Source organism: Lissotriton helveticus, chromosome 9 (genome assembly GCF_964261635.1).
Source record: "Lissotriton helveticus chromosome 9, aLisHel1.1, whole genome shotgun sequence".
Lineage (NCBI taxonomy): Eukaryota > Metazoa > Chordata > Amphibia > Caudata > Salamandridae > Lissotriton > Lissotriton helveticus.
Window position 1 is genome coordinate 1,278,376,804 of NC_136070.1, and position 24,872 is coordinate 1,278,401,675.

Genomic DNA, 24,872 nt, shown 5'->3' on the forward strand with positions numbered 1-24,872 from the left:
CCAAAATGAGGTTCAGAACCGGTAGCCGCCAGTTGCTGATAGCAGCAAAAAGGCTGTGGGTAGCTAACAAAGGCAGCAGGCCTTTGGAAGCACCCTTTGACGACCCTGCCCATCCTGTGAAAGGAGGCACAGTACCTCTGCACAGGACGTGCTATGTTTCCGGAAGCAGAGAGCGGGGGCTCTCTACCCAGGGGTCCAAAAACCTGTCTGGCGGTGGCAGATGGCTGGGAGCCAGTCAGCAACCACACCAGAGTTGGTCATTTTTCAGGTAGCATCTCTAAAATGCCATCTTTGTGCATTTTTCAATAAGTACAACACTGGCACCAGTGTGGGTAATTGTGCTGGGACGTTTGATACCAAACCTCCCAAACTTCAGTAAAGCCATCATGGAGCTGTGGAGTTTGTGTAGACAAACTCCCAGCCCATGTACTCAAAATGCCTTCACTGCACTTAGAAAGTCTGTGAATGGCACAGACTCTGTAGTGGCATATTGCTCTTGCAGCTATGCCTTCATCTGGGTATGGTGCATCCTGCCTTTAGGGCTGTAAGACTTGCTAGAGGGGTGGCTTACCCATGCCACAGACAGTGTTTGTTGGGCATGGCACCCATGGGTGCCAAGTTGATTCTTTAGTTTGGTGATGGGTGCCATGTAGACTCTTTAGTTTGGTCTGCACAAAAACAATCAGTCTGCATTGGCAGGGTGGGGGGTGGGGGAGGTGTTAAGGAGAGGGGTCTCTGAAGATGGCATGATACATGATGCTGTCCTCAGAGGCCCTCTCTGGCCACAAGGCCCTTGTACCAGGGGCTTTTACAAGGGACTTACAGGTGTCACAGAGGTGTGCCATGTGGGTACAAAGGTACAGTTTTGAGAAAGAGCACAGGTGCTGGGGCCTGGATAGCAGGTTTCCAGCACAAACTCAGTCAAGTTGTTATCAGGTATCTGGCAAAAAGTTGAGGGGTGACCACGCACAAAGGGGCACTTTCCTAGAGTCACTCACAAAGCCAGTCACTCATACAGCTACTCACAATCCCGCCAGGACATCCATAAAGACACTCATACAGCGATTCAGAGATCCATTCACACAATGATAGTCACACAGCCACTCACAAGATGTTAGAAATAGTATGACTACTACTAACACAGAAAGAGTTACATTTTACTTTATGCTGTAGCTTAGTATATATATCTTTAAGTCTCAAACATTTAAGAAACACTCAAGGGATGATGTCATTTTAGATATCAGTGGTTTCACTGACCATCTCATGAATGATGTAATGTGAAGTCATAAGGGGGCATAAGTTATAGTTAGCTCAAGTAACTTTAACTGCTGAATTTCAATGACGTTGTACGAGTGAAATCTGAGCCTAACTAGATGTCCCTGTAACCTTTGTTTTTTTTTTTACAGAACACAAACAATTTTATTTTTTTAACACACACCCCCACAAAAGACTTGCATGCTTTGAATATAGTTTAGGAGCACAAGCCCCCTCAGCGATGGACACTCGTCAACAAACATGAAAAATGCAGAAATACGCTGAAGACAGATATTCACCTTTTTACAGGAGCCATAGGTACCATCCACTGCGAAAGGTCGCCTACGTCGTTCAGGGATAAAGGGCGATCCAAAGCGGATGTAGTGCTTGGGGGTTGTGCAGATTAAAGGAGAATGGCTTAGGCCAGGCAGCATGTTAAGGGTTGTTGCAAGAACTGTGGGATCTGTGGTGATGCGCAAAGGACACTCAATGGGGCAATCCGGCTTCTCTGCCTTGTCATTCAGCCATTCTGTAACTAAATACTGAGAAAGAAAGGACAACATTAGAGGAAGACCCAATGTTTCACACAGGTGAAAATATCTAGATGGAACCCAAGTCATCAGAACTAGCATGACCATGTGACTAAAGAAAAGAGCAGAGGGACAGTATCAACTGGACCAGAAGTTGTCTTAAAATGGCCACAGAATATACAAGTCAATCAGGTCAATAACACGCGCTCAATGTTTCGTCTCTATGGCGTACAGCTGAGAGAACAATCAACGCACCTTTTTTGTTTTTGGAACCTTCACAGCAGATCGGTTAGCCTGGGGTCCCGCCACTAAGGATGTCGGAGTCTCTGCACCTGGTAATTGCCCACTTGCTCCCACCCCCTCCGTGCTGCTAGTCTCTGCTGCGGCTGGATCCACAGTCGTGCCCCCCTCATCTGCAACAGTCTGGTCTGGCTCAGGCTGCTGGGAGACTGTCTGCTGTTTCTGCCGTCTTAATCTCTGTGCAGAGTTGCTGCGGTATCGGGACATTCTGCTCTTGGGCCTTGGTCGGGTAGACTTTGCTGGGCCTGGTTTAGGCGTCAGTTTTTCAGCCGCAGCCTCCTAAATGGACAAACATTTAAATCAAAACAGATAGCACACACTGGATATAAAAGGCTTCACTTTTATCTTCACAAAAGGAATCTGTAGCAAGACACCTACGTGATGCAGTCACTGCGAAACGGAACATGAAATTATATATATGTTTATTTGTATAATAAAGATCTAGCCCCGAGGTCATTCGACAACTTATGACGCAACAAGCAGGGAACTAAAAGAGCACAGATACACACGTATATACAAATGAAACATTAGCAGAATTCAACAAGGCTTCTAGCCAACTTGTTTCTCGAACACTTGAGTAGCAGCTATTTAAGACCAGAACCAACCCAGGACATGCTAGGTATCTTGCCCCTTCACAGTTCATCACATGCACCATTGTAGAGAAAGTTAACGCATGTATAAAAGATCACACGAAAAGTACTGTCAATAGCAGGAAAAAAAATCTTTCATCCAGAAACACTGGTTTTGTAATTTGATTCATATTCATTGCACGTCAAAAAATGAATATGCTACTTACCAGTATGCATCTGTTCTTGGCATGTAGGGCTGCTAACATTCATATCTTAGCATTAGATCGCCGCCTAGTGTTGGGTCCGGATGATCGCACATTGTTGTCCTGGAAGAGTCTTCGAAGTATCCTGAGATAGGTGGCTCCTCCCCTGGACTACAGTGCGCATGGGCATCGGCTCCATCCCCAGATTGTTTTTCGCCATTGTGGCAGGAGATGGAGTGAAAAGTGTAAAGGATGTCCATGCTAATGAATAAATACAATAGTATATCTGCAGCTGCGACAGGCACCGGGGAGGAGGGCGGGCGATATGAATGTTAGCAGCCCTACATGCCAAGAACAGATGCATACTGGTAAGTAGCATATTCAGTTCGAGGCATGTGGGCTGCTAAATTCATATCTTAGCATAGAATACATAGCAGTCCCTCCATCAGCGGCGGTTGCCCGTGCCAGCTGCAGAAACCTGAAAAAGTGTTTTGAGAACAGCCTGTCCTACAGCAGCTTGCTGCTTGGAATGCACATCAACACAGTAGTGTTTTGTAAAGGTGTGTGGTGTAACCCACGTGGCTGCACTGCAAATATCCTCTAAAGGAATGTTCCCTAGGAAAGCCATGGATGCCCCCAGTTTGCGTGTGGAGTGCGCCCTTGGGGGTATTGTTAAAGTGCGCTTGGCCTTTTGATAACATATCTGGATGCACTTAACAATCCATCTGGCTATCCCTGCTTTGGAAATAGGGTTGCCTTTGTGTTGTGGTGCAAAGGCAACAAAAAGTTGTTTTGTCTTTCTAAAGGGTTGTGTTCTGTCTATGTAGTACATCAACGCCCTCCGTACATCTAAGGTATGGAGCATTCTTTCTGCCACCGTTTGCGGGTTTTGAAAGAATGCTGGCAAGTCAATAGTTTGGTTTAGATGAAACTGTGACACCACCTTCGGAAGGAATTTGGGGTTAGTGCGTAGCACTACCCTATTTGGATGAATTTGAATGAATGGCTCTTGGATTGTGAGCGCCTGCAGCTCACTGACACGCCTCAGAGACGTAATAGCTACCAGGAAAGCCACTTTCCACGTAAGGAACTGGAGTTCACACGAGTGCAGTGGCTCAAATGGCGGTCCCATCAGTCTGGTGAGAACGACATTGAGGTTCCACACCGGAGCTGGCGGTGTTCTTGGGGGAATGACTCGTTTCAGACCTTCAAGGAAGGCTTTAATGGCGGGCACTCTGAAGACAGAGAGATGCTGCCTGTTTTGAAGATAAGCCGCTATGGCGGATAGATGTATCCGAATGGAAGTGTACGCTAGATTGCACTTGTAAAGATGCAACAGATAGCAAATGATGTTGGGGATAGATGCATCTAGCGGGTTGATGTCATTGGCTGTACAGTAAATGACAAAACGCTTCCATTTCGCAGCATAGCATGCTCTGGTAGTTGGCTTCCTTGCCTCCTTGATGATGTTCATGCATTCTGGAGGTAGGTTAAGGTATCCAAACTCTAGGACTTCAGGAGCCAGATCGCCAGGTTGAGCTGTTGCGGATCTGGATGCTGAATTTCTCCATGGTTCTGCGTCAAAAGACTGGGCGTGAGGCGCAGTCTTTGATGCGGCACCACTGAGAGTTCGAGGAACGTGGTGTACCAAGCCTGGCGCGCCCACGTTGGAGCAACTAGGATGAGAGTCATCGCGTGTTGCCTTAGCTTTCTTGCGACCAGCGGTATCAGAGGGGCTGGCGGAAAAGCGTACGCAAATTTGCCTGACCAGTTCATCCATATCGCATTCCCCTGCGACTGTGGGTGAGGGAACCTGGCGGCAAAGTGTTGGCATTTTGCGTTTTCTTTTGTGGCAAACAGGTCTATCTCCGGATGACCCCACTGCTGGAAGTACGGGTGGAGGACAGATGGGTGTATCTCCCACTCGTGCATTTGATGGCTGTACCTGCTGAGCAGATCCGCCATCTGGTTGTCCTTCCCTGGGAGGTGTTCTGCCATGAGGAAAATGTTCCTCTGAATGGCCCACTTCCACATGCTCTGAGCCAGATGAGACAGCTGTGGCGAGTGGGTGCCTCCCTGCTTTTGAATGTAGTACATCGCAGTCATGTTGTCCGTCCGGACTAACACTACCTTGTTGCACAGATGTACAATGAAGGACTTGATCGCCATGAAGATTGCCATCAGTTCTAGATAGTTGATGTGCATCTTTTGCTGCCGCGTCGTCCATAGTCCCTGCACTGTGTAAGTGAGCAGATGAGCTCCCCATCCCTGGAGAGATGCGTCCGTTGTCAGGATAATCTGCGGCACAGGCTCTTGGAACAGTCGGCCCTTGCAAAGGTTGTGTGGAGTCCACCAATGCAGAGAGTCGTATGCCCGACTGGTAACCAACACTAGGTCTGTCAATTGCCCCTGAGCCTGTGTCCACTGATTCGCTAAGCACTCCTGAAGCGGGCGCATATGTAACCGTGCGTGAGGGACTATGAAGATGCAGGAGGCCATCATGCCTATCAACTGCATGAATACTCTCGCCGGAAGCGAGTGTTGTGGTTTGAACTTTTGGATCAGAGACTGCATGCTGTCTATCCTGACCTGGTTTGGCTGAGCCATGGCCGTCAGGGTGTTGATCGTCGCACCTAGGAACTGCCGGACATGTGCTGGTTGTAGATGCGACTTTGGGTAGTTCAGCGAGAAACCCAGATCGTGAAGAAGGTGAATTGTAGTTGACATGTCCGCGGCGCACTGTCGTTCCGACTTGGCTTGCACGAGCCAGTCGTCGAGGTAGGGGTAGACATGGATGTTCTGCCTCCTGAGGTGCGCTGCTACCGTCGCCAGACACTTGGTAAACACCCTTGGGGCTGTGGTGACTCCAAAGGGTAAGACCTTGAACTGGTAATGCTTGCCTTGAATAGTGAACCTGAGGTATTTCCTGTGGGACGGGTGTAGTGGAATGTGGAAATAAGCATCCTTGAGATCTAAGGTTGCTAAGAAGTCCCCTTGGTTTAGCAAGGGAAGAATCTGCTGCAGTGTGAGCATGTGGAAATGTTCTGACAGTATGTACAGGTTGAGGGGGCGTAGATCTAGAATGGGTCTGAGAGATCCGTCCTTTTTTGGAATAAGGAAGTACAGGGAGTACACCCCTGTGCCTTCCTCTCTCACCGGCACGAGCTCGATTGCTCCTTTTTGCAGCATCACCACCACTTCCTGCTGCAATAAGAGCAAGTGCTCTGCTGACATAGGCCTTTGCCTTGGCGGGATGTTGGGTGGAGTGGATTTCAACTCTAGGCAATAACCATACTGGACTAGTTGTCGCACCCACCTGTCTGTGGTGATGTTTCTCCAGACGGGCAGGAACTGCTGCAGTCTCCCCCCGACAGGTGTTAAGTGGTCGGGGGGCAGTGACGGAGAGTCACTGTTTGCTTGGGGTAGAGGAGCGGGAGCTGTTGTTTCTTCTGCCGCGACCTCTGTTGCTGTTATTTCTGTAACCTCCCTTGTTCTGCTTTTGGAACGAGGTTTGTGCTCCACCTTTTGAGAACTGAGACTGTTGACCCATTTGTCCTCTGGTGACTCCACGTGTACCTGAGCGACGAAAATTGTTGCCACGAAACTGTTGCGACTGGAGGGCCCCCATGGACTTAGCAGTTTCCGTGTCTTTTTTTATTTTTTCTAGGGTGGTGTCAACATCTGGACCAAACAGACTATCAGGATTGACTGGCTGATTAAGAATGGTTGTCTGTATATCTGGTTTAAACCCCGAGATGCGGAGCCACGCCTGTCGTCTCAGCATAACGCTAGTGTTGATAGCTCTAGCAGCTGTGTCTGCGGCGTCAAGTGCACACTTGATGGCTGCGTTTGAGATTAGCTTCCCTTCCTCAATAAGCAGTTTGGTGCCTTCTTGGAACTTTGGAGGCAGGTGTTGTATAACCTGTTCTAGGGTGTCGTAATGCGCCCTATCGTAACGTGCTAAGAGTGCCTGTGTATTGGCAATGCGCCAAAAGTTTGCGGCCTGCGCAGCTACTCTTTTGCCCCCTGCCTCTAGCACTTTGGACTCCTTATCCGGGGGAGGAGCTTCACCCGTTGTTTGGGAGTTGGCACGTTTCCTGGCATTGGCGACCACAAGAGAGTCCAGTGGCAACTGTCCCCGAATGTATGCGGGGTCTGCAGGTGCAGGTCTGTACTTCTTCTCAATGCGTGGATTGACCACTCGTGCCCTGGTAGGCTCCTTAAAGATATCCCCCGCATGCTTGAGGACTCCCTTAAGCATAGGCAGCGTTTTTACTGTCCTTTCAGAGACTGAGAATGTGTCGAAAAGGAAGTCTTCTTCTATCGGGTCAGCATGCATGTCCACATCATGATTGGCCGCTGCCCTCTCAAGTAGCGCATGAAAACCTGCTGAATCCTCAGTGGGGGATGCACGTGCATTAAAAAGCTGCGGGTCCTGCCCCACATTTTGGGTGCCCTGGTCACCAGTGTCATCATATGAATCCGGTTGTGCATCTGGTTCATTGATAGGGAAATTGTATTGTTCATCCTCATCATACCCCTCACCTGCAGAGTGTTCTGGTGAGGGAGTAGGGCTCCGTCTTGGAGGAGGCAGGATTGGTTCTGTGAGGCCTGAAGCATCAAGGGGCACCCTTTTCTTTTTCAGTGGGATGACATATGAGTCCACTGACTCTGAAGTTATTTTCCTCTTATAGAGGGTCAATTTGCCTGTGTCTGCGTCGATGAACTGCTCTGAATCATCCTCTGATTCGAGAACCCGACGTGGAAGTGGGCCAGCCGTTGAAGAAACCGTCTTCTTCGGTGCCGATTTTGTGGAAAAGGCTTTCGGCGCCTCCTTTGGCGGCAAAACAAAGAGAAGTTTACCAGAAGGCTTCGCTGGATTGTCAGTTTGTGCCTTCGGCGACGAAATCGGAGCCGACGGAGCAGAGGCCTTCTCCCTAATTCGCTGTAGTGATGCGGCGACGAGGGATGCCTCACTCTCAGTTGGTTTTGGAGCCGACGAGGATGTCTTGACCTTTCCTTCGGATCCGACGTCTTTGTGGGCCTTGTGGGCTTTTGACGCGGAACCCGCTGTCACCGACCCCGAGTCCTGGGACCGGTGCGCAGACGTGCCAGTCTTCGTTTGCGTAGACTCCGTGGAGCCGGCCTTTGCGGGCTTGGACGGCGGCGCCGATGCTGATCCGTGCCGACCATCTTTTTTAGAGGACCCCTCCTCAGGCGTCGATTTCGAATGAGCAGCAGCGGAATCGACAGACTTCTTCGACTTCTGCGGACCGGAGGTCGACGGAGTCGATGGATTAGCGGGTACAGTCGTTTTCGCTGGCACGGCAGCCATCTTAGGGACGCTCGAGTCCTTAAGTTTCGGTTTCGGGTCGGCCATTTTAGATGGAGTCGATCCCGATGCTTTCGGTTTCGGTACAGTCTGCTCAGCAAGTAAGTCCGTGGCCGGGCCAGAAGGCGGGGCTGTGGCTTGCGGCATGGGGTCGTGGGTAAGGCCTACAGGCGATCCCGTGACCCGGTCGGTATCCTCGAAACCTTCGGGGCAGAGCTCGTCCCCCGAGCTGTCTGCCGCGGCCCCATAAATCTCATCGTCGTCTCCTACCTCGTCGACGTATTCAAGGCCTTGACCCACGACACCGTCGTCGTCTACCGGATCCGCCTCGACCTCCGTCTCGGGTGGGGAGATCTGAAGATGATGACCCTGGTCCTCTTCATCTTGGTCGCCGAAGATGTTTTCCGGATCCGGGGCCGCTTGTCTAGCTTCCATGCGCACCGCGCGCCGAAGCTTGAGAGTCTTCTTAGACCGGAACTGTGCACAGGCCTTGCACTTGCCGTCGTCGTGGTCAGGCGAAAGGCATTTGTTACAAACGGGGTGTAGATCGATGTGTGGGTACTTGGACCCACAAAGCGGGCAGTATTTAAACGGGCTCCGCTCCATGTCTGAAAAGTTTTGCAGTCGAGTCGCGATGAGAAGGCCTCAAAGTTCGAAAAGCGAAACAAGACTCCGCTTATTCCGGCTCCAAGAGACGGAAGACTCGAGACCGTGCGCAGACAATACCGACGCAAAAAACGAGGCCTTTTGGCCGCTAAAAGATAGTTTTACTCGGTTTCGACAGAGAGACGTCGAGACCACATCCGAACCCAATGGCGGAAAAAAACAATCTGGGGATGGAGCCGATGCCCATGCGCACTGTAGTCCAGGGGAGGAGCCACCTATCTCAGGATACTTCGAAGACTCTTCCAGGACAACAATGTGCGATCATCCGGACCCAACACTAGGCGGCGATCTAATGCTAAGATATGAATTTAGCAGCCCACATGCCTCGAACGAGAACGCCTACTGCGCGTTCACACAAGGGCATGACAATGCCACAGACAGGGCACTGGAACATCGACATTCCTGCCTTTGAAGCATGTGATCCTTCAGGAAAGTAGGTGGTTGATAAAAAAAGTGAATATAATCCATTTCACATTAGGAAAACAAGAAGAAATGGACTGGAAGGTGCTGCACTACATGCTTTCCTAAGATTTCTCCAAAATGAGAACATTACACAAACACACTGGGGAACCACTCCTCCGACCTTCCTATTTGCCTTTAAAGGGGCTTGAGATGCAAAATCTCCAAAGTGTCACTTTGCTTCTAGCATTATGCTCAGCTAACAAATGCATACACGAGTGGTGCTGGATCTATGATTAATCACCTACATACCAAGGGTTTGGGAGCTCTCTCAAAAATAGCCAAGGAACTAGAACATTTTATCAAAAAATAATTTGACTTTAAAAAGCAGACAAAAGTGTTTCCGATGGAGACAAAACAAAAGTAAACCACTCTTTGGCCCGTCACAAACTGGCATTAATTTGAAACTGCCTTCACTAGGAGGAATCCCCTTTATTTCCCCCTCACCATTATTCCTAACACCAACCCTCCCCGTGTATGAAACTGGGTTTTTGTTGCAGTCCCCTCGCTTTTACCTGGTATTTGATGCAACTTTGACTGAAGTACACTAGGTTCTCGCTATCCAGGTGCCCAGTCCCAGTGTTCTTTCTCCAAAACTGTGCAACTGTTCCCTCCAAATGGCAAAAACGTTGGTACCTCCTGCAAGTCTCTAGTAAGTGGTAACCCTGGTACCTAGGGCCTGAGGATCTAAAGAGGGCCCCTAAAGGCTGCAGCACAAATTGTGCCCCCCTAGGGGATCCCTCACCAAGCACATGCAAGACTGCCATTGCAAGCTCCTTGTCTTGGTGCAGACATAAGAAAACTTGCGACCCATCACACATCCTTGTGTGCCAAGTCCCTACCACTGCATGTAATATTCATAAGTCACCCCCTACAGCAGGCCTAACCGTCCTAAGGCAGGGTGCTGAATATTACATGTGAGGACATACTTGCAAGAGCAGTAATGCCCCTGTGCTGGTCAGTACTATTACTGCCACTACAATTGACGAGGGAAGCCATCTTAAGACATGTACTGGACACTGTTGAATGCAAGTTTCCCAGCTACATGAAGGGTTCACACTAAAAATAGGGATGTTTCGTATCAAATATTTAGTATTGATAAACCCATACTAATGCCAGTGTTGAATTTACCAATAGACCTTTGAGGTGCCCCATAAACCTCGCCGACTGGTATCTGCCAGCCTGCCACCCAGTACACCGTTCTGACATCCTAGGGTAAGAGCCTTTTGATCTCATGAGAGACAGAACAAAAGCCTGTCCGAAAGAGGGTGTCACACCCCCTCCCCACAAGAGGACCTGCTGATAAGTATTCCTTGGACAGCAAGCCTCAAAATTTGAAATGCAAATCTGGCTCCCCCTCACAGGTGAGGAAGCCAACCCTTTTTTCCAGAGCACCCGGGCAGTTGGGAAAATTAGCTAGTCAGGTAGGCTTGACACTCCCAGGCTAGTACCAACCCCAAGATGAGCTAAACTGAGGTGGACACCAAATTTCAGAAGTAGCTATCTTCGTGTTGGCCTACTTAGGAATTCTGGAACGGGTTATGCCCACCTCCCACAAGTAGTGGTCATATAGGGGGCTTAGTGACCACATGGGTCAATTACCCATTGGCTTCAACCCTACACTCCCTTAAATTTAGTATTTAGGCGACCAGAGAATCAGATCCTGATGACGAAGAACCGCAAAAGCAGAGAGGAGAAAAGCAGCAGCTGACCTGGTACATACCCAGACGGCTTGTCTACATCCCAAGTGGAACACGGCACCAAAGTTGACTCGCCCTACAGCGGTTGACGCCAGAACCCTGAGAGGACTGCCTGCCTTTGATAAAGACTCAAGACCTCCCGTGAAAAGCAGACCTATTCTCCTGTTTCCTGCAGAAACTCAGGAGAAAAAGACTGAGGCATCCGGAACTGCCAAAACTGACGCCTGAAGCCACCACTGCACCCGTCACTCTAAGCCTGAGTCGGAGTGAGCCAACGGTGTCAATAAGGTTCCACAGAGCTAGTCTAGCGTGGTTTCACCTCCTCGTGGACCTTCTGACAGTCTACAGCCACTGCAAGAAGGCCCACTCTACTACGCTGTTCCCGGTAAAAAACACAAGTCTAAAGACACCTTTGCACCCATCCGTGTAGAAGAGGATCAAAGCTGTGCCAATGTCCCGGAACAGCACAAGACCTGAGCCTACTTGTTGGTTCAGTCCTCCTGGCCACAGCCTGCAGCCTCTTTCCACAGTGACCAATCTCCATAGAAATACACTAGGCTCCCAATGTCGTTTTGCACGCTGCACCCATCCGCCCTCGCGCCGCTGGTGGTGTACTATTGGTGCTGCCTTGGACCTTGCCCTCCACCCACCTTAACTTCTGGTTGATCCTGTAAGTCGCTGTACAGAACTCGTTTGCAGACTTTGTTCTTCCTTCCATAGGATAACAATACAAAACTCAAATTGCAGTGTCCACTTTTTGAACTGAAAAGAATTTATATTTAAAAACGTACTTACCTGAACGATTTGTATCTGATGCTTAAACATATATAAAGACACTTGCTAATTTTATGAATTGGCTTGGATAGTCTTCTTGAGTCCTGGGATTCATTTATTGATCATTGTGTGTATTTGCAGATGTCTTGCACTCCTCTTGGTTAAGCCCAAGGCTGCTTGACCTTACATCTCTGTCACAGAGCACCTTGGGATTGCTAAAGCACTCATGAAGTAACCCCTAGAGTCTTTGCAAGGTATATTAGATTCCTGATATATCACAAAGAGTCAGCTTCCTACACCCTCACTCTAACCTTAACAAGCACTTCTCCACAACCACAATCATAGCCATTATTGCCTCCATACCTACTCCAACCCACAAGTCAACATTCCTACCATTACCCAACCTGCAGAGCTTTCGTTGACATGAAAATGATAGATCTGGTTCAGGCGGAGAACATGCAGAGATGACAACAGTGTATTGACATTACAAGATGGGACAATGATATTCTGTGATTCTGACAGATCGGATGTTTGCAGGACACTGCCTTAGGTACAGGAGATAAATACTGCAGCATTGTATACGTTTCACTGAAAGCAAATCATTTTTATGGAGTATTCGAGATAAAAGACGAGACAGACAGCTGTGGACTGAGAGATAGTCATGAACATGGGCAAGACACAGAAGATGTAATGGAGTACAACTGAAGAACCAGGACAATTTAGAAGGACTTGGAGAAACTTTACTCAAGCTGCCTTTGAACGGCAGATGTGTAACACAAGGGGGTGGGCTGCCCCACTGTTGAGGTAGACAGCCTTGCACGGGAAGCAGAGAGGGGACACCAATATCCAAACCAGTATCCCAAGAGGCACGTAGCCCTGAGGAAGTCACAACCCAGGAGTGGACAAGCGAGGCCTGTCCATCCGTAGAGGGGGTCTCACCATTTTGGAAATGGGAGGAAAGAGGCATCCTGGGATGGCTCGATGCCACACTCCACAGGAAGTGGTCACCAGGTGGGAGGGAACCAGGTTGCCTATTAGCAACCAACTGCATCCTTGACGAGCATAAAGTGAACAACCCAGACCTCAGATCTCGACCAAATCGGAAGGAGGACTGCCCTACTGCACCAAGGGACCAGCAGAGACAGGCTGCACAGTCGAAGACTGCACCTGGTGGCTAGCGAAGAGAGGGACTGCCTCTGCCATGTCCTGCTCAATGGGAAGCCATCTCTAGAACAGAGTCAAGTCAAGAGAACTCCAAATCTGAATCCAAGTTCTAAATCTGGCATTCGTTTAAATTAGATTTACTGATCCCGGGGGTGCTGTTAAAGAGTTGCTGGGACCCTCAGAGTGAAAGTCATCGACCCAGGAAGGATCAGCCTGTGACTGCGACAACGGAGTTCTGGTAGTCCAGTGGCGACAGTTCTTCGGCTTCAGGCAGATATGCTCACACCTGAGATATAGTGCACCCAGCCTTAGGGCTTGCAAGGCCTGCTAGAGGGGTGCCATACCTATACCTTAGGCAGTGGTGGTTGGCATGGCACACAGACAGTGTGCCACTTTGACTGTCTTTTTTCACTGCACCAAGGCAGGGTGCAGTGGTGTGGCCCTGGTGAGGGGTCCATAAGGGACCCTCTTCAGTTCCCATGCCCTAGGTATCAAGGGTACTATTTACTAGAGAACAACAGTGGGCTGAAGTTGCCTATTGTGGTACAGTTTCAGGGAAGAAGCACTGGCATAGGGAACCTGGTTGGCAGGGAGCCTGTGCACTACAATCAAAACCACATCATTTACCAGGCAAAATGTGGGGGCCAACCACTTCAAAAGAGGTACTTTCTCACAACTGGGCCACAAAAACAGGGCAAACAGTCTAGAAGGTGGCACAAAAGGTGTCACAGGCAAGAGAAAAGTCAGCCATGGAATCACTAGATCGTTCTAGTGCTGCACAAAGTCTTTTGTTTAATGCAACACGCAGAAAAGACAGTGAACAATATGCTGTAATTAATAGTTATAAAACCAAAAATCTTTCACTATCATAACACACTCCAACCAGAATGACTTACGCCTGCCTGTGATGACCGCCTCGTGTTCACCCCAACATTGTTCGATGGTGTGGAAGGGGCAGGCGCTGTTGCTGAGGAGTTGTCCTCAGCTTCCTGGCTCTCTGATTTCACCTCGTCTTCAGGTCCAGCAGCCTCCGTGCCTGATGCACACTCCACATCTGTAGTAGCAGCTTCTGCAGACTGGTCTCTCCTCTTCTTTCTTTTTTCCAGGTTCTCAAATATGTTCATGATGGCTTCAACCTTTCTCTCCTCCCGTGACTAGGTCAAGAAGGTGAGAATTTGCAAACACAAGAGCATTAGCATGAGACTGCATTGGGGAACACTCCTGACAGAATGTCATGTCTAAAAGAAAATTCTAGACCAGATAAGAAAAAATATGTGGGCTGTGCAATTTCACTAAAATACCAATCCTTTATTAAAAAACTGAATTCATTAACGTACAAAGGGTACCAAGTCCAGAATGGAAAGAGGACTTTGAGAAGAACATACTAACTACTAATGGATTGTGCCGGTACTCTCCATCAGGCAGAAAGTCATGCAGGTAACTCCCGTTCCGACCCGCCTCCTCTCCAGCCACAAAGAAACGGGCAACTATCTAATCACCCCTCTTCCCTCACACCCGCATTGTTTGCTTCCAACTGAACCTGCTTTACAGCTTTTGAAAGGCCTATTGCTTTAATCAGGTCTTTCATTCTGCGTATCTAGAAACTGTTCATTCAAGGAGAAAAAAATGAATATTTATCAATGTATTATCCTAACTATAGAACACACATTGACTGCCTCACTGCATCTCCTCTCCCAAACCACCAGCGTGCAGACATAGGGGACAGAAGCAAGTAGCTAACTTATCAGCAGGATCCGCAGGAATGTTTGCCAACTGAGCTGCACAATCCCAGCTACACTAGGATGTCAAAGCGACGGATCGCCAGGTGGACCAAGCATCGGAGATGAGCTCACCCGTTTACTGTGCAGCTGCACACCCTGTTCGTCCACCACATCATCTTTTTCCTCCTCCTGTTTTTCAACTTGCTCGTTAATCTCCTATAAAATAAAGACAGAATTAAAAAATCAGTTGACTTGTGCTTTACATGTCTCTTTAATGAAATGTTTGACAGCACTGAATGGACAGTTAGCTTATTTTCACAATGTGTTGTTAATATAAGGTAGACAAGGCCTACATATTAGCTTTCAAACGGCGTGTGGGTGTCTAAGCTGACCGGTTTCAGATGGATTGTGCTTAATATTAATAACACTCACAGTCTACGTTCAACTAACCTGCAACATTTATCAAAGCAGGCCTTTAGATTCAACACGAAGGGATTCTCCATTGCTTGGTAATGTGATTTGGCTCAAACATGGCCCAGAGTCCAACATTTCAGTAATAGCGTTGGTGAGCTGTAGTTGGCACCTTCTACTTCTAGGCACTGGTTCTAGAAGCGGGCTATCTTACAGAGTAGGACCTTCTTTATGAAGCATGGATCGCTGGTTTCATCTGGAACACCTTTCGGCTCACTTGTAATTTGAACTTATCATTCTGGTCGGATGTATTTCTTTTACACAATGCAGGCAGGACAAGCGCTATTTCTGATTATGTTGCATGAGGAGAAGGTGGACTCAAGATGGAGCCCTGTGGGCTTCCAGCACAAGGTCCCCTCTTCTTGGAGCTTTAGTCTGGACAAAATTAAGGATTCTTTTAAACCTGGATTGAAGTTTCTACCCTGAAGCCAACCAGGGAACCTCAGACAAGTATGCAAAAGCAACTTACGCCCCACAAGCCAGGGGTCTAAGAGTAAGGCACAGGCCCGGGGACCCGAGGCTGGTGTTCGGAGTGAGGTGAGTGGGAGGGTGCTGTGTTCAGATGGTACAACCTCGTATGGGCAAACAATGGCTGACAAGTAGTGACACAATCTGCTCTGTATTCGTTACAAAGTGGAGAACGGAGATGAGATGAGGGACTTAGGTTGCAGTTTGGGACACAAAAGTGTATTTGGTGGCAACTTGTAGCGCTACAAAACAAAAGGGCTGTGTAGACAGTGATGCCAGGGGATGTTTCCAAGTTATCTTTTTGAAGATTGCAACTTTGAGGTTTTGGAAAGTTTGAGAACGTAGTGATTTAGTTGGTCTATGTGATTTCCTGCTATTGTGTCTCAACCTCGTGAGTCTCAAAATTAACATCGAACTCTACAAGATGTGTGTTGTCACTTTCATTGTTGCTAATTTAGGTTGGAGATATCAGGAGTTCCACAAGGCCAATCACATTACATGATTTTTGCATCAATCACCGAGGCCTACCGCACCTCTACACACTCAGCTTTTGACAAACATTCAGGTAATGTCCTTACTGATGATTTATTATCTGCAGAGTTCCATAATACAACTGAGAGCATTGAAGCAGCTAGCAGCGTTTGAGGGGGTATGGAGGCTTGTCGAGGACTAGGGGAAAGAGCGGCCTAGTGCAATTCAGAGCCTTTATAGCTATGAGCCGATCCAAGAGTAAGAGACAAACGCGACATGCAATTACCTCATTGCTGTTAGCGGCAGGCAGCGAGGCTGGTTGTAGAAGGGGCTCCTCCTGTGGCTGGTTGCTGTTCTCATCAAGCACGATACCCTGCAACTCAAGCTCTCTCCGCCGTGCTTTCCTTCGCCTCGTTTCTGCTCCAACCGTAAGAATTATAGGAGGGGGTGTTGGCTGAGTAGGCGCCGCGTTTGGGATCCTCTTCTGCACAGGGCAGTTCCGGTTGCCTTTGTGGCACGCACAATCAACTTTAAAATTACTGTAGAAGGCAAGAGTGTCAGGTCAAGCAATCAGAGCACCGCTGAAAATAGTAACAATAAGGGTGAAAAAGGTATAACTTCTAGGGAGCACCAATGATAAACCACACCAAGGCTATGCGCCATGAAAGGTAGGCACAACATACGCTTTGAAAAAGAGTAACCTTCAAGGAAGTCTTTTTACGAAATGGCCTTTTCACTGGAATGTCATGTTTTATAGTGCAAGGCACGGAGAGATTAATATGCATGACTGTTTTTTGGAATGCACTAGTTTGCAAATCAGCCATTTTTATAGCTTGGACATTTGCTTTGATATATATTATCTTGCTTCTATATCTTGCTGACATGTTGCAACTGTGTAATTCTAACTAAAGAACAGTAATTCACAGTTATAGTGTTATGGTGATCTGCTCAAAAAGCGGAAAGCATTTCAACTCGGTCACAAGGTGCACCTATATGCATATTAAAATTATGCTGAAAGAACTACAGACTAGTGTGAAAGGCTACAGTGTTTGCAGAAACACAGTTTTGCTGCTGTTGACTGTTTGTGCATCAGAAAAAGGCCAACCACAAAAGGAAGCTGCTCGCAACAGGAGCATGTGGACGGACATGACAGCAAAACTACAAGAAGGACTCTGCTCTAGTAGACGCAAACCTCAGAAGCCAGGAACATGGATTCAAACAAAGGTTGCCTACTGAGTACAGACAACATCTAGGCAGGCACTAAGCACAAATCGAACAGCTTGTGGCACAGCCATCCACAGAAACTTACCAGTTACTATAATCAAAGTCGAATGCGATGGTGACTTCTGCGTCTTTAGCGATAGCAGCAAGAGCGTAAATACAAAGGTGCACCATCCCATCAGCAATCAAGTGACGCACCTTTGGAATAAAAGAGACACTCATTCATCTAGCACAATTTAGTGTAATTTTAATCAACCATGTTTACCTCGCGCACAATGCACAGAAGAAGAAATGATTCAGAGTGCTACTCTTTATCGGCTCACAAACTACATCTATTCTATATGCTCAACTGATGCAGGAGATGCATCAGGCAACTCTTGCATGCTGCCCTACACCAAAGCACCACAGCAGTTGCCTTCGTTTGAAGGCAGTTCTTTAGTTGGGCCAGAACCGGACCACAGCTAGGTTTTTAATCTTTGGCAGGGTACCAGCTGTGACAATCTTTAACCAAACTTGGATCGGGCTTCGCTTAAACAGGACATTTCATACACAATGTGCTTCACTCAGTCGCATCTATTGTTCCAAAAGTAGCACTCTCTCTTTCAATCTTTGCTAGAGATGCATACTTCCTTTTAGGGTTATGCCACATTGTACGGCATCATCTTCAACCAAAGCTCAGACAAGTCTTACCAACTGGTTACTCTTTGAGGTGGACTATGGTTTCACGATGTCATCCAAATCATGGCCAATCGCGGATGTCTTCACCCAGAGCAAAGACTCCATATTCACAGCCAGACACACCTTGTTAGAAGTTCATCGTGAGGCAGCCTCTCCCTAGAGATGTCCTTTTACCCAGTGCTAGCCCGATCCTAATTATTTCTTTCAAAATGCCTTGCCCCAGAGCTTGCCCACACACGTTAGGACTTCACCCAGAGTCACTTCTGTGGTGATGCTTCACCTTGAGACAGGTGTGGTCTATCTTACACAGCTCAACAGATAACTGGGATTAAAGGAAATCCCTTTGGGCAACTCAAGCGACTATTTGGTTTCTCAAACTGCAGTAACTAAAGAAAGCTGGCATGTTGCACTTCTGGACACTCCAGCTACCTACTGACATCTATTGGCCATGCCTGCTAGTAACCTTAAGAGATTACCAGCAGGGTTCCTTGCATTTTTTTTTTTAACATATGTGATATAGTGTGACTAGCTTCAGAAAATAGCATGCATTAAAGACATTATCTGTATTTCAGCAGGAGCATTTCAAATATTAGGTGCTGTATATACACTGAACAACAGTCTGCATGTTTCACTGTGTAAGTGAGCGTATCAGTGTTAGCGTACAGTGAGAATCTGTAAGTGAGAATGTGTGTTTGAGAGCAAGTCTGTGAGACATCGTGAGACCGTGTTTGTTACTTGTGAGAAAGCACCTGTCTGGTCTGAGATTAGAATATGGAAAGGAGGAGCAGGGAACAAGTAACTGTTAACATCTCATTCGTACATTGCCTCATTGATGTGACCTGTAGAACTTGAGGCACAAGGTAATTTGCTGAGAATGAAGATTTGTGACCAAGTGTCAGAGCCAAGATGAGAATACAGGTGTGCAAGATAAGCCACTGAACCACTAAATCGTAACAGCCAAAAAATTATTTATGGATTAGGAGCCTGAGGTAACTTCTTTACTTATATTAGGGGCAGTAAGCAAACACTTGGGCACTTTTGGAGCTTTGGGGAGCAGTAGGGGGAACTTGCACCCCAAAGCGGTCACTGGCAGAAAACTCAAACAAATTTCTCACTTAAACTGTAAGCCTATTAAGTCCCTAGGATATCACTTTGGCCAATATAACCGTTCCTTTATAATGCACTAACTCAACAATACCTTAAGAGGTGGATAGCCAGATGTTACTCTCGCCCCACTACTAATTCTAAAGACCATGGAAAAATGAAAGGTGGAGACGTGTATCAGAACGTAACTAGCGACCAGCAGCTCCCACATCTGCAGTAAACATCATACAAATCGCTAGCTTACCTCAGCATTGGGTGTACACGAGCGCCTGATAAACCTGGCATCATTGCCAAAGGTGCGGGCATCCACACACATCTCCAAGCCACCGAACTTCGAATAAAACAGCACAAAAGGGTACGGTCTGGAAAACAAAAGCAGATTAGGGAAAATGTTACTTACACAGTAAGCCTCTGTTTGTGGCACGCAGCACTGGAGATTGACATGCTCTGTGTACTCCTGTCGTCTAGAATCGGGCTCAGGAGTGTACAAAGTCTTTTGCTTTCAAGCCACAAGGTATAGTGATTACCCCAACGACTGGCAATGCGCATGGGCATCAACTCCATAGTTAAATCATTTTCCCGCACGGTGGGTGAGGATGGAAACCGAGCACAGAACGCGCAGGAAGATGGCCAGGCATATAAATGTAGGTAAGAAAAATAAAAGCAAAAGACTTCTGCAATAACGGAAGGCTTCTGGGGAGGAGGGTGGACACGTGAATCTACAGCACTACAAGTCACAAACAGATGCTTACAGGGTAAGTAACATCTTCCATTTATGGCATGTGTAACTGTAGGTATATATACTCTGCAGTTCTCTTGTATGTGGTGGTTAACCAGGGGAGGATTGCAAAACACTGAAAAAGAATACGTAGTACAGCCAGGTCAGCTTGAGCTGGTTCGGACATACCATCGTTTTAGTGAACCTGTGTGGGGTGGACCAGGTAGCTGCCTTACAGATGGCAGCTAGTGGGATATTCCCAGAAAGGGAATGGAGACTGCCTTCTTATTTGTAGAATGTGGCATATGGACTTAATACCTTGTTTTAGTTGTATCCGTATTTTAATCACCAAACTTTTAACCTGGACAGTGGACTTGACTAAGCTGTGCCATTCGATCTGAAGTTGTTGTAGTCACTGGCCGACGGCGCTACACGAGATTCAAGAGTCTATGAGAATCTTTTATACATTATGCGGTTATGAACTGTTTTAATTGAATTTTATTGTGCACAATGGGAATATTTTTTGTTATGCATTTGCAAAGATTTTAACTAATCAAGCAAAATAAAAATATTATCTATCTTATCTATCTAGGGGGAGCCGGGAGCTGTCTTTTGGCCTTGGCATAGCAGGTCTGAATGCACCTGACAAGCCAGAAAGCCATCTCTGCTTTGGAAATGCCAGATGAGTGGGGTTTAGTATAGGCGACAAACAACCGTTGAGTATACAAAATGCTTTCGTCCCATCAGTGTAGTGCATGAGGGAGCCTAGATGCCGCTCCGTAATGGATCTGCCCGACACGTTTCCAAGCTCCATATGCTTCTCTTCAGGGGCTTTAACGGAAGCGGCGTGAGCAACCGCTAACCCACTTCTCCATTTTCCATATGACACACCCACCAATGGGAGGCTCAAATGAAACTGTGTAATATGGGAAGTGTGGTGCGGAAAGCACATAATCAAGTCCTGCATGGACCCCGCAAGTGGGCCCGTCCTCGATGTGTAGAGGGCTCACTCGGCTACTGAATCTGGGTCTGCGAAGAACACTGGGAGTTCAATTGTTTGGTTGAGGTAGAAAGGAGAGTCTACCATAGGCAGAAACTTTGGGTTCGCTCTAAGGACTACCCTTGTCAGCGTGTACCCTGAAAAGGCACTCTTAAAACTAGAGCGCTTTGATCTTGCTCACACTCCTGAGGGATGTGATTGCTCCCTAAGCTATGCTTTCCAAGACAAACATTGGACAGGGCAATTAAAATGGAGTCCAAAGGGGGGGCATGAGCCTAATGAAGACTGTATTGAGCTTCCAGAATGGGGCTGATGGTAACCTAGGGGGATAACCCTTTTAAGAACTTCCATAAAGGCTTTAATATCATGGACTCTGAATAATGAAGTGTGCTCCCTGTTCTGTGCGTATGCTGCCACTGAAGCCAAATGTAAGCGAGTGGGAGTTTAAGCCAGGCCTATGCGTAGCAAACCATGTCCTCAATGCAGGCTTGAGGGGATCGATGTGTTTGGGTAGACAGTAGGGGACAAACCTATTCTACTTTGCTGCATAACAAGCTTGAGTAGTGTGGTGGCGACCCCCGACGAGGATGGGCATACACTCAGCAGGAGAGACCAAGCTGTGCCCTGGTATTAAGTGAAGATCCAGCTGGTTGACGAGCTTCTTGTGAGGTACTAGACAACTCAAGAAGAGTTGTAAAGCACGGATGCCTGGTTCGTGTAGGAGGCACCAGGGAGAGGGATATCTGCAGTAGACTCTGTAACACGTAGGGAAGAAGTGGGAGAGGCAGAAAAGCACAGGCCAGTTCATCCATAGTGCATTGCCCATGTACCGTAGGTGCGGAAACCCGGAGGCGAAGCATGGACATTTAGCATTTTTGGTGGTTGCAAACAGATGTACGTCAAGAACCGGCCAACCTCCATTCCTTTTCAACACTGGAAGTACAGGACTTGGTGGTGTTATGCTCCCACTAGTGGACTTGTTGCTGCATACTTCTAAGCAGGTCTGAAAAGTTATTATCCAGTTCCAGAGGGTATTCCACTAGCAGATGTACTCTGTGGTGGATCGCCGAACGACTAATGCTCTGCACTGGCGCTCAGATCTGGGGAGACGGAATGCCCCTGTTTCTAAAGAAAATACATGGCAGTCATGTCTGTATGTAGCTGGCAGAAGAAAGATATTAGCGCCAGTTGGGCTGCCAGGAGCTCCTCATACCATTGCAAATGCACCCCAACCCGTGTGAGAGGCATCTGTGGTAATGGACACTTGGGGAACCAGGTGTAGGAAGGGCCTGCCCTGAAACAGGTTGATGCTGTTCCACCACTGCAGAGGGTGATGGGTGCTGCCCAAACCAGCACCAGATCCTCCCATAAACCCTCCGCTTGTGATCATTGTGCCACCAGGAACTCTTGTAGCAGACATGTGTAATTGAGTGTAGAGAACGATGGTGATGCAGGAGGCCATCATGATGAGAAGGCACACAACCTTTTTTGACTTCTAGCTGGCGAATTGACTGAAAAAGGCAGCAGGAGCTGGAAGGCTTGCACCCATGTTTTTTGAGGCGAGGTATTCTGTGTAACAGGCGTAAGTAACAAAATAAATGAATGAAGCGATCTCAGAGGTGGGGGCGGGCAAGCAGTGCTATGGGAGGGGGTTTGAGATAGATAGCATAGGGAGATTAAATAAGGGCCATGAAGTGCAAAAGAAGTGTAAATTCAACAAACAAAAACGAGCAGTGGCCTCAGAGTGGTGGAGGGTCTGGGGAGCGGTGTTGTGGGAGGGATGAGTGGGGGACACAGGGAGACTAAGGGATGGCAAGGGGCCTTCAAGCTGTGTTGTGGAAAGGGTGAGGGAAGGAATGAGGAGATTAAGGGACGGCAAATGGACCAGAGTCATGAACAAGCAAACATAACGCTTAACGAGCAGAGGCAGGCTAACCAAAGAGTGCCCTCAAAGTAAAACTAACATGAGGAGTAAGAACACATGTAACAGGGGTCCAAATGGTAGGATGCAAAATTCCAAAAGGAGGGACAACTAGGTATTCACCAATAAAAAGCCAGCATTTCTAAAAACAGAAAGAGGAACCAACAAAACAAGATGGGCATTTGTTTAAGCCCATGTACTAAATACAGCATGTCTCAAAGAGATAGCACATGAGCTGCCTAGGCAAGACTTACTGTTTCACGCGAATGGGAGCGAAAGACTCGAGGGCCCAACAACGCCATGCAGCATCAACAGAGCCCCGACTATGCATGTTCGTCTCAGGAAGAAAACAATTTAACAATGGAGTCGATGCCCAAGTGCATTACCAGTCACAGAGAGAATCACTATACCTCGAGACTTGAAATACCTCTTTGAAGACATACACAACCGAGCCCAACACTAGATGGCAGGAGTATGCAGAGCTTGTGTATCTACAGCGACACAGGTCACAAACATTACATGTATACATTTGTTACTTTTCCTAGATCTACAATAAATTGTGCAAAACCAAGTAAAGTGTCTTGATTTGTTTAAATCCTATTAGAATCTTTGCTTCAACCAAACATTTTATTTCTGATTTTCTAACTGCTGAATGTGCACAGTTAATTTACAGGCATTTACATTTTGTTGTGTTACAAACAAAATGACATCATACAGCAAGATTGTCACATAATTCAGTTTAATTTTCTTTTTCTGACTGCAAACTGAAAGGAGTTTGTACCCATCAATCCACATGTTAAAAAAGCAGCAAATTGTCAGAAGACAGACTGACATTAAATGCTTAAATGTACTGCAATAAGCATCTGGCCAAGATAGGCTTGGCTGCTGCAGGGTTGAGACAGCTTCTGCATCCCTGCCTTTGCCATATCAAATTAGAGCGAATAAACAGATAATCTGCCTTTGTACTTCTTGGCAGATAATTCGAATTTGTCAGCTTTTGCTTGATGTTAAGTGTCCCATCACAAAAATATCCCCTGCTTACTTTTTGAAAAAGTGCCCGTTAACTTCAAACTGCTGCCGTAGCATAACTTTGCCTTTGTATTCTATTATGAGGGCATCCAATGCCAGGTCACGCGCTGCTCGGAGTATCTTGCGATGCTTCTGTACTCTGGTCACTCTTCCCAGCTGCAACTGACAAGAAAAAATAAATGACTGATGCTCTAGGTATGAACCCAGTATGCAAGATTAAACAACGCCAGGCAAGGCTGCAGCAAATACCAAACTACAGGATTAAACTACAGTATACGACCCAATAGGAAATCCAGGAGTGAATGGAACGGATTGGTTACAACTTGTGTTACTAGTGCACAGCAGGGGGAAGGCGAGCCCAAAAAGAAACCAACTACTTACCTGGAACCAGAATTTTACAGCTTACAGCCATAAAAAAAAATCCCACAAACTGGGATTGTGCTTGGGGTAGCACCTCACTCACTAAAACTTTGAATCTTAAAAGTTATGAATGCAGAACTACTGGGAAACCACCCTAAGGACCGGGAGTCTCAGCTACGAAAATCCTCTGAGAGAAACCAACACCGTTACTGCTAGCTAGATCATCTAAGATTTCTTCCCCAGATGCTTCTAGTGCAACCATCTTCTACACAATCTTACAACATCTTTAGAAAAGCAATGAGCTCTCTACTTTAACCCCTTCCACGCTCATGACTAGCTCAGCTCGTCATGAGGTACCCCTGTCGTACGCTCATGACGAGCTGAGCTCGTCATGTAACGCGGGATTTGCGAATCTTTAGCGCACAGCGGGAAAACGCTTAGCGCAGATGGGGTTAAGAAAACTCAAAGGAAAACCCAATAGAACTATGGCATAATCGGTAATTTCTAAAATAACAAGAGTTTATTCCTTACATCATCCATACACAGGCCATATCTGAAGGGGATGCGAAGAGTGACAAGTAGTACCTCGTTCTCACAGCCAGTACTAACAGGGAATCAAAGGGCTGGTTGGTTCCTAGAAAATATTTTTTAGAGCTATTTCTAGTCCCCTCTAAACGGGCGGGGGAGGAGGGCGGGTCTAGGAAGGTTTTAATGTTTCATAAAGAGATGTTTTCTGGTGAGGAACCGAATTAAAGTTTT

The 24,872-nt window shown here is 47.2% G+C and overlaps 1 protein-coding gene across 8 annotated transcripts in view; it reads right to left on the bottom strand.

Moving 5' to 3' along the window:
• The window catches only part of SETD5 (SET domain containing 5), a 259,618-nt gene that overhangs the window by 77,247 nt on the left and 157,499 nt on the right, over positions 1-24,872 (bottom strand). For 4 of the 8 annotated variants that reach the window (XM_078661865.1, XM_078661861.1, XM_078661866.1 and 1 more), the window contains exons 10-17: positions 23,767-23,909; positions 19,330-19,447; positions 17,392-17,501; positions 16,369-16,621; positions 14,805-14,888; positions 13,848-14,105; positions 2,040-2,363; positions 1,554-1,796 (exon numbers count right to left, since the gene is read on the bottom strand). In XM_078661865.1, the coding sequence (XP_078517991.1) occupies positions 1,554-1,796; positions 2,040-2,363; positions 13,848-14,105; positions 14,805-14,888; positions 16,369-16,621; positions 17,392-17,501; positions 19,330-19,447; positions 23,767-23,909 (1,533 nt within the window). Of the gene's footprint in view, positions 1-1,553; positions 1,797-2,039; positions 2,364-13,847; positions 14,106-14,804; positions 14,889-16,368; positions 16,622-17,391; positions 17,502-19,329; positions 19,448-23,766; positions 23,916-24,872 lie in introns of all 8 variants that reach the window. The other 4 variants (XM_078661863.1, XM_078661860.1, XM_078661859.1 and 1 more) reach the window with 1 other exon arrangement.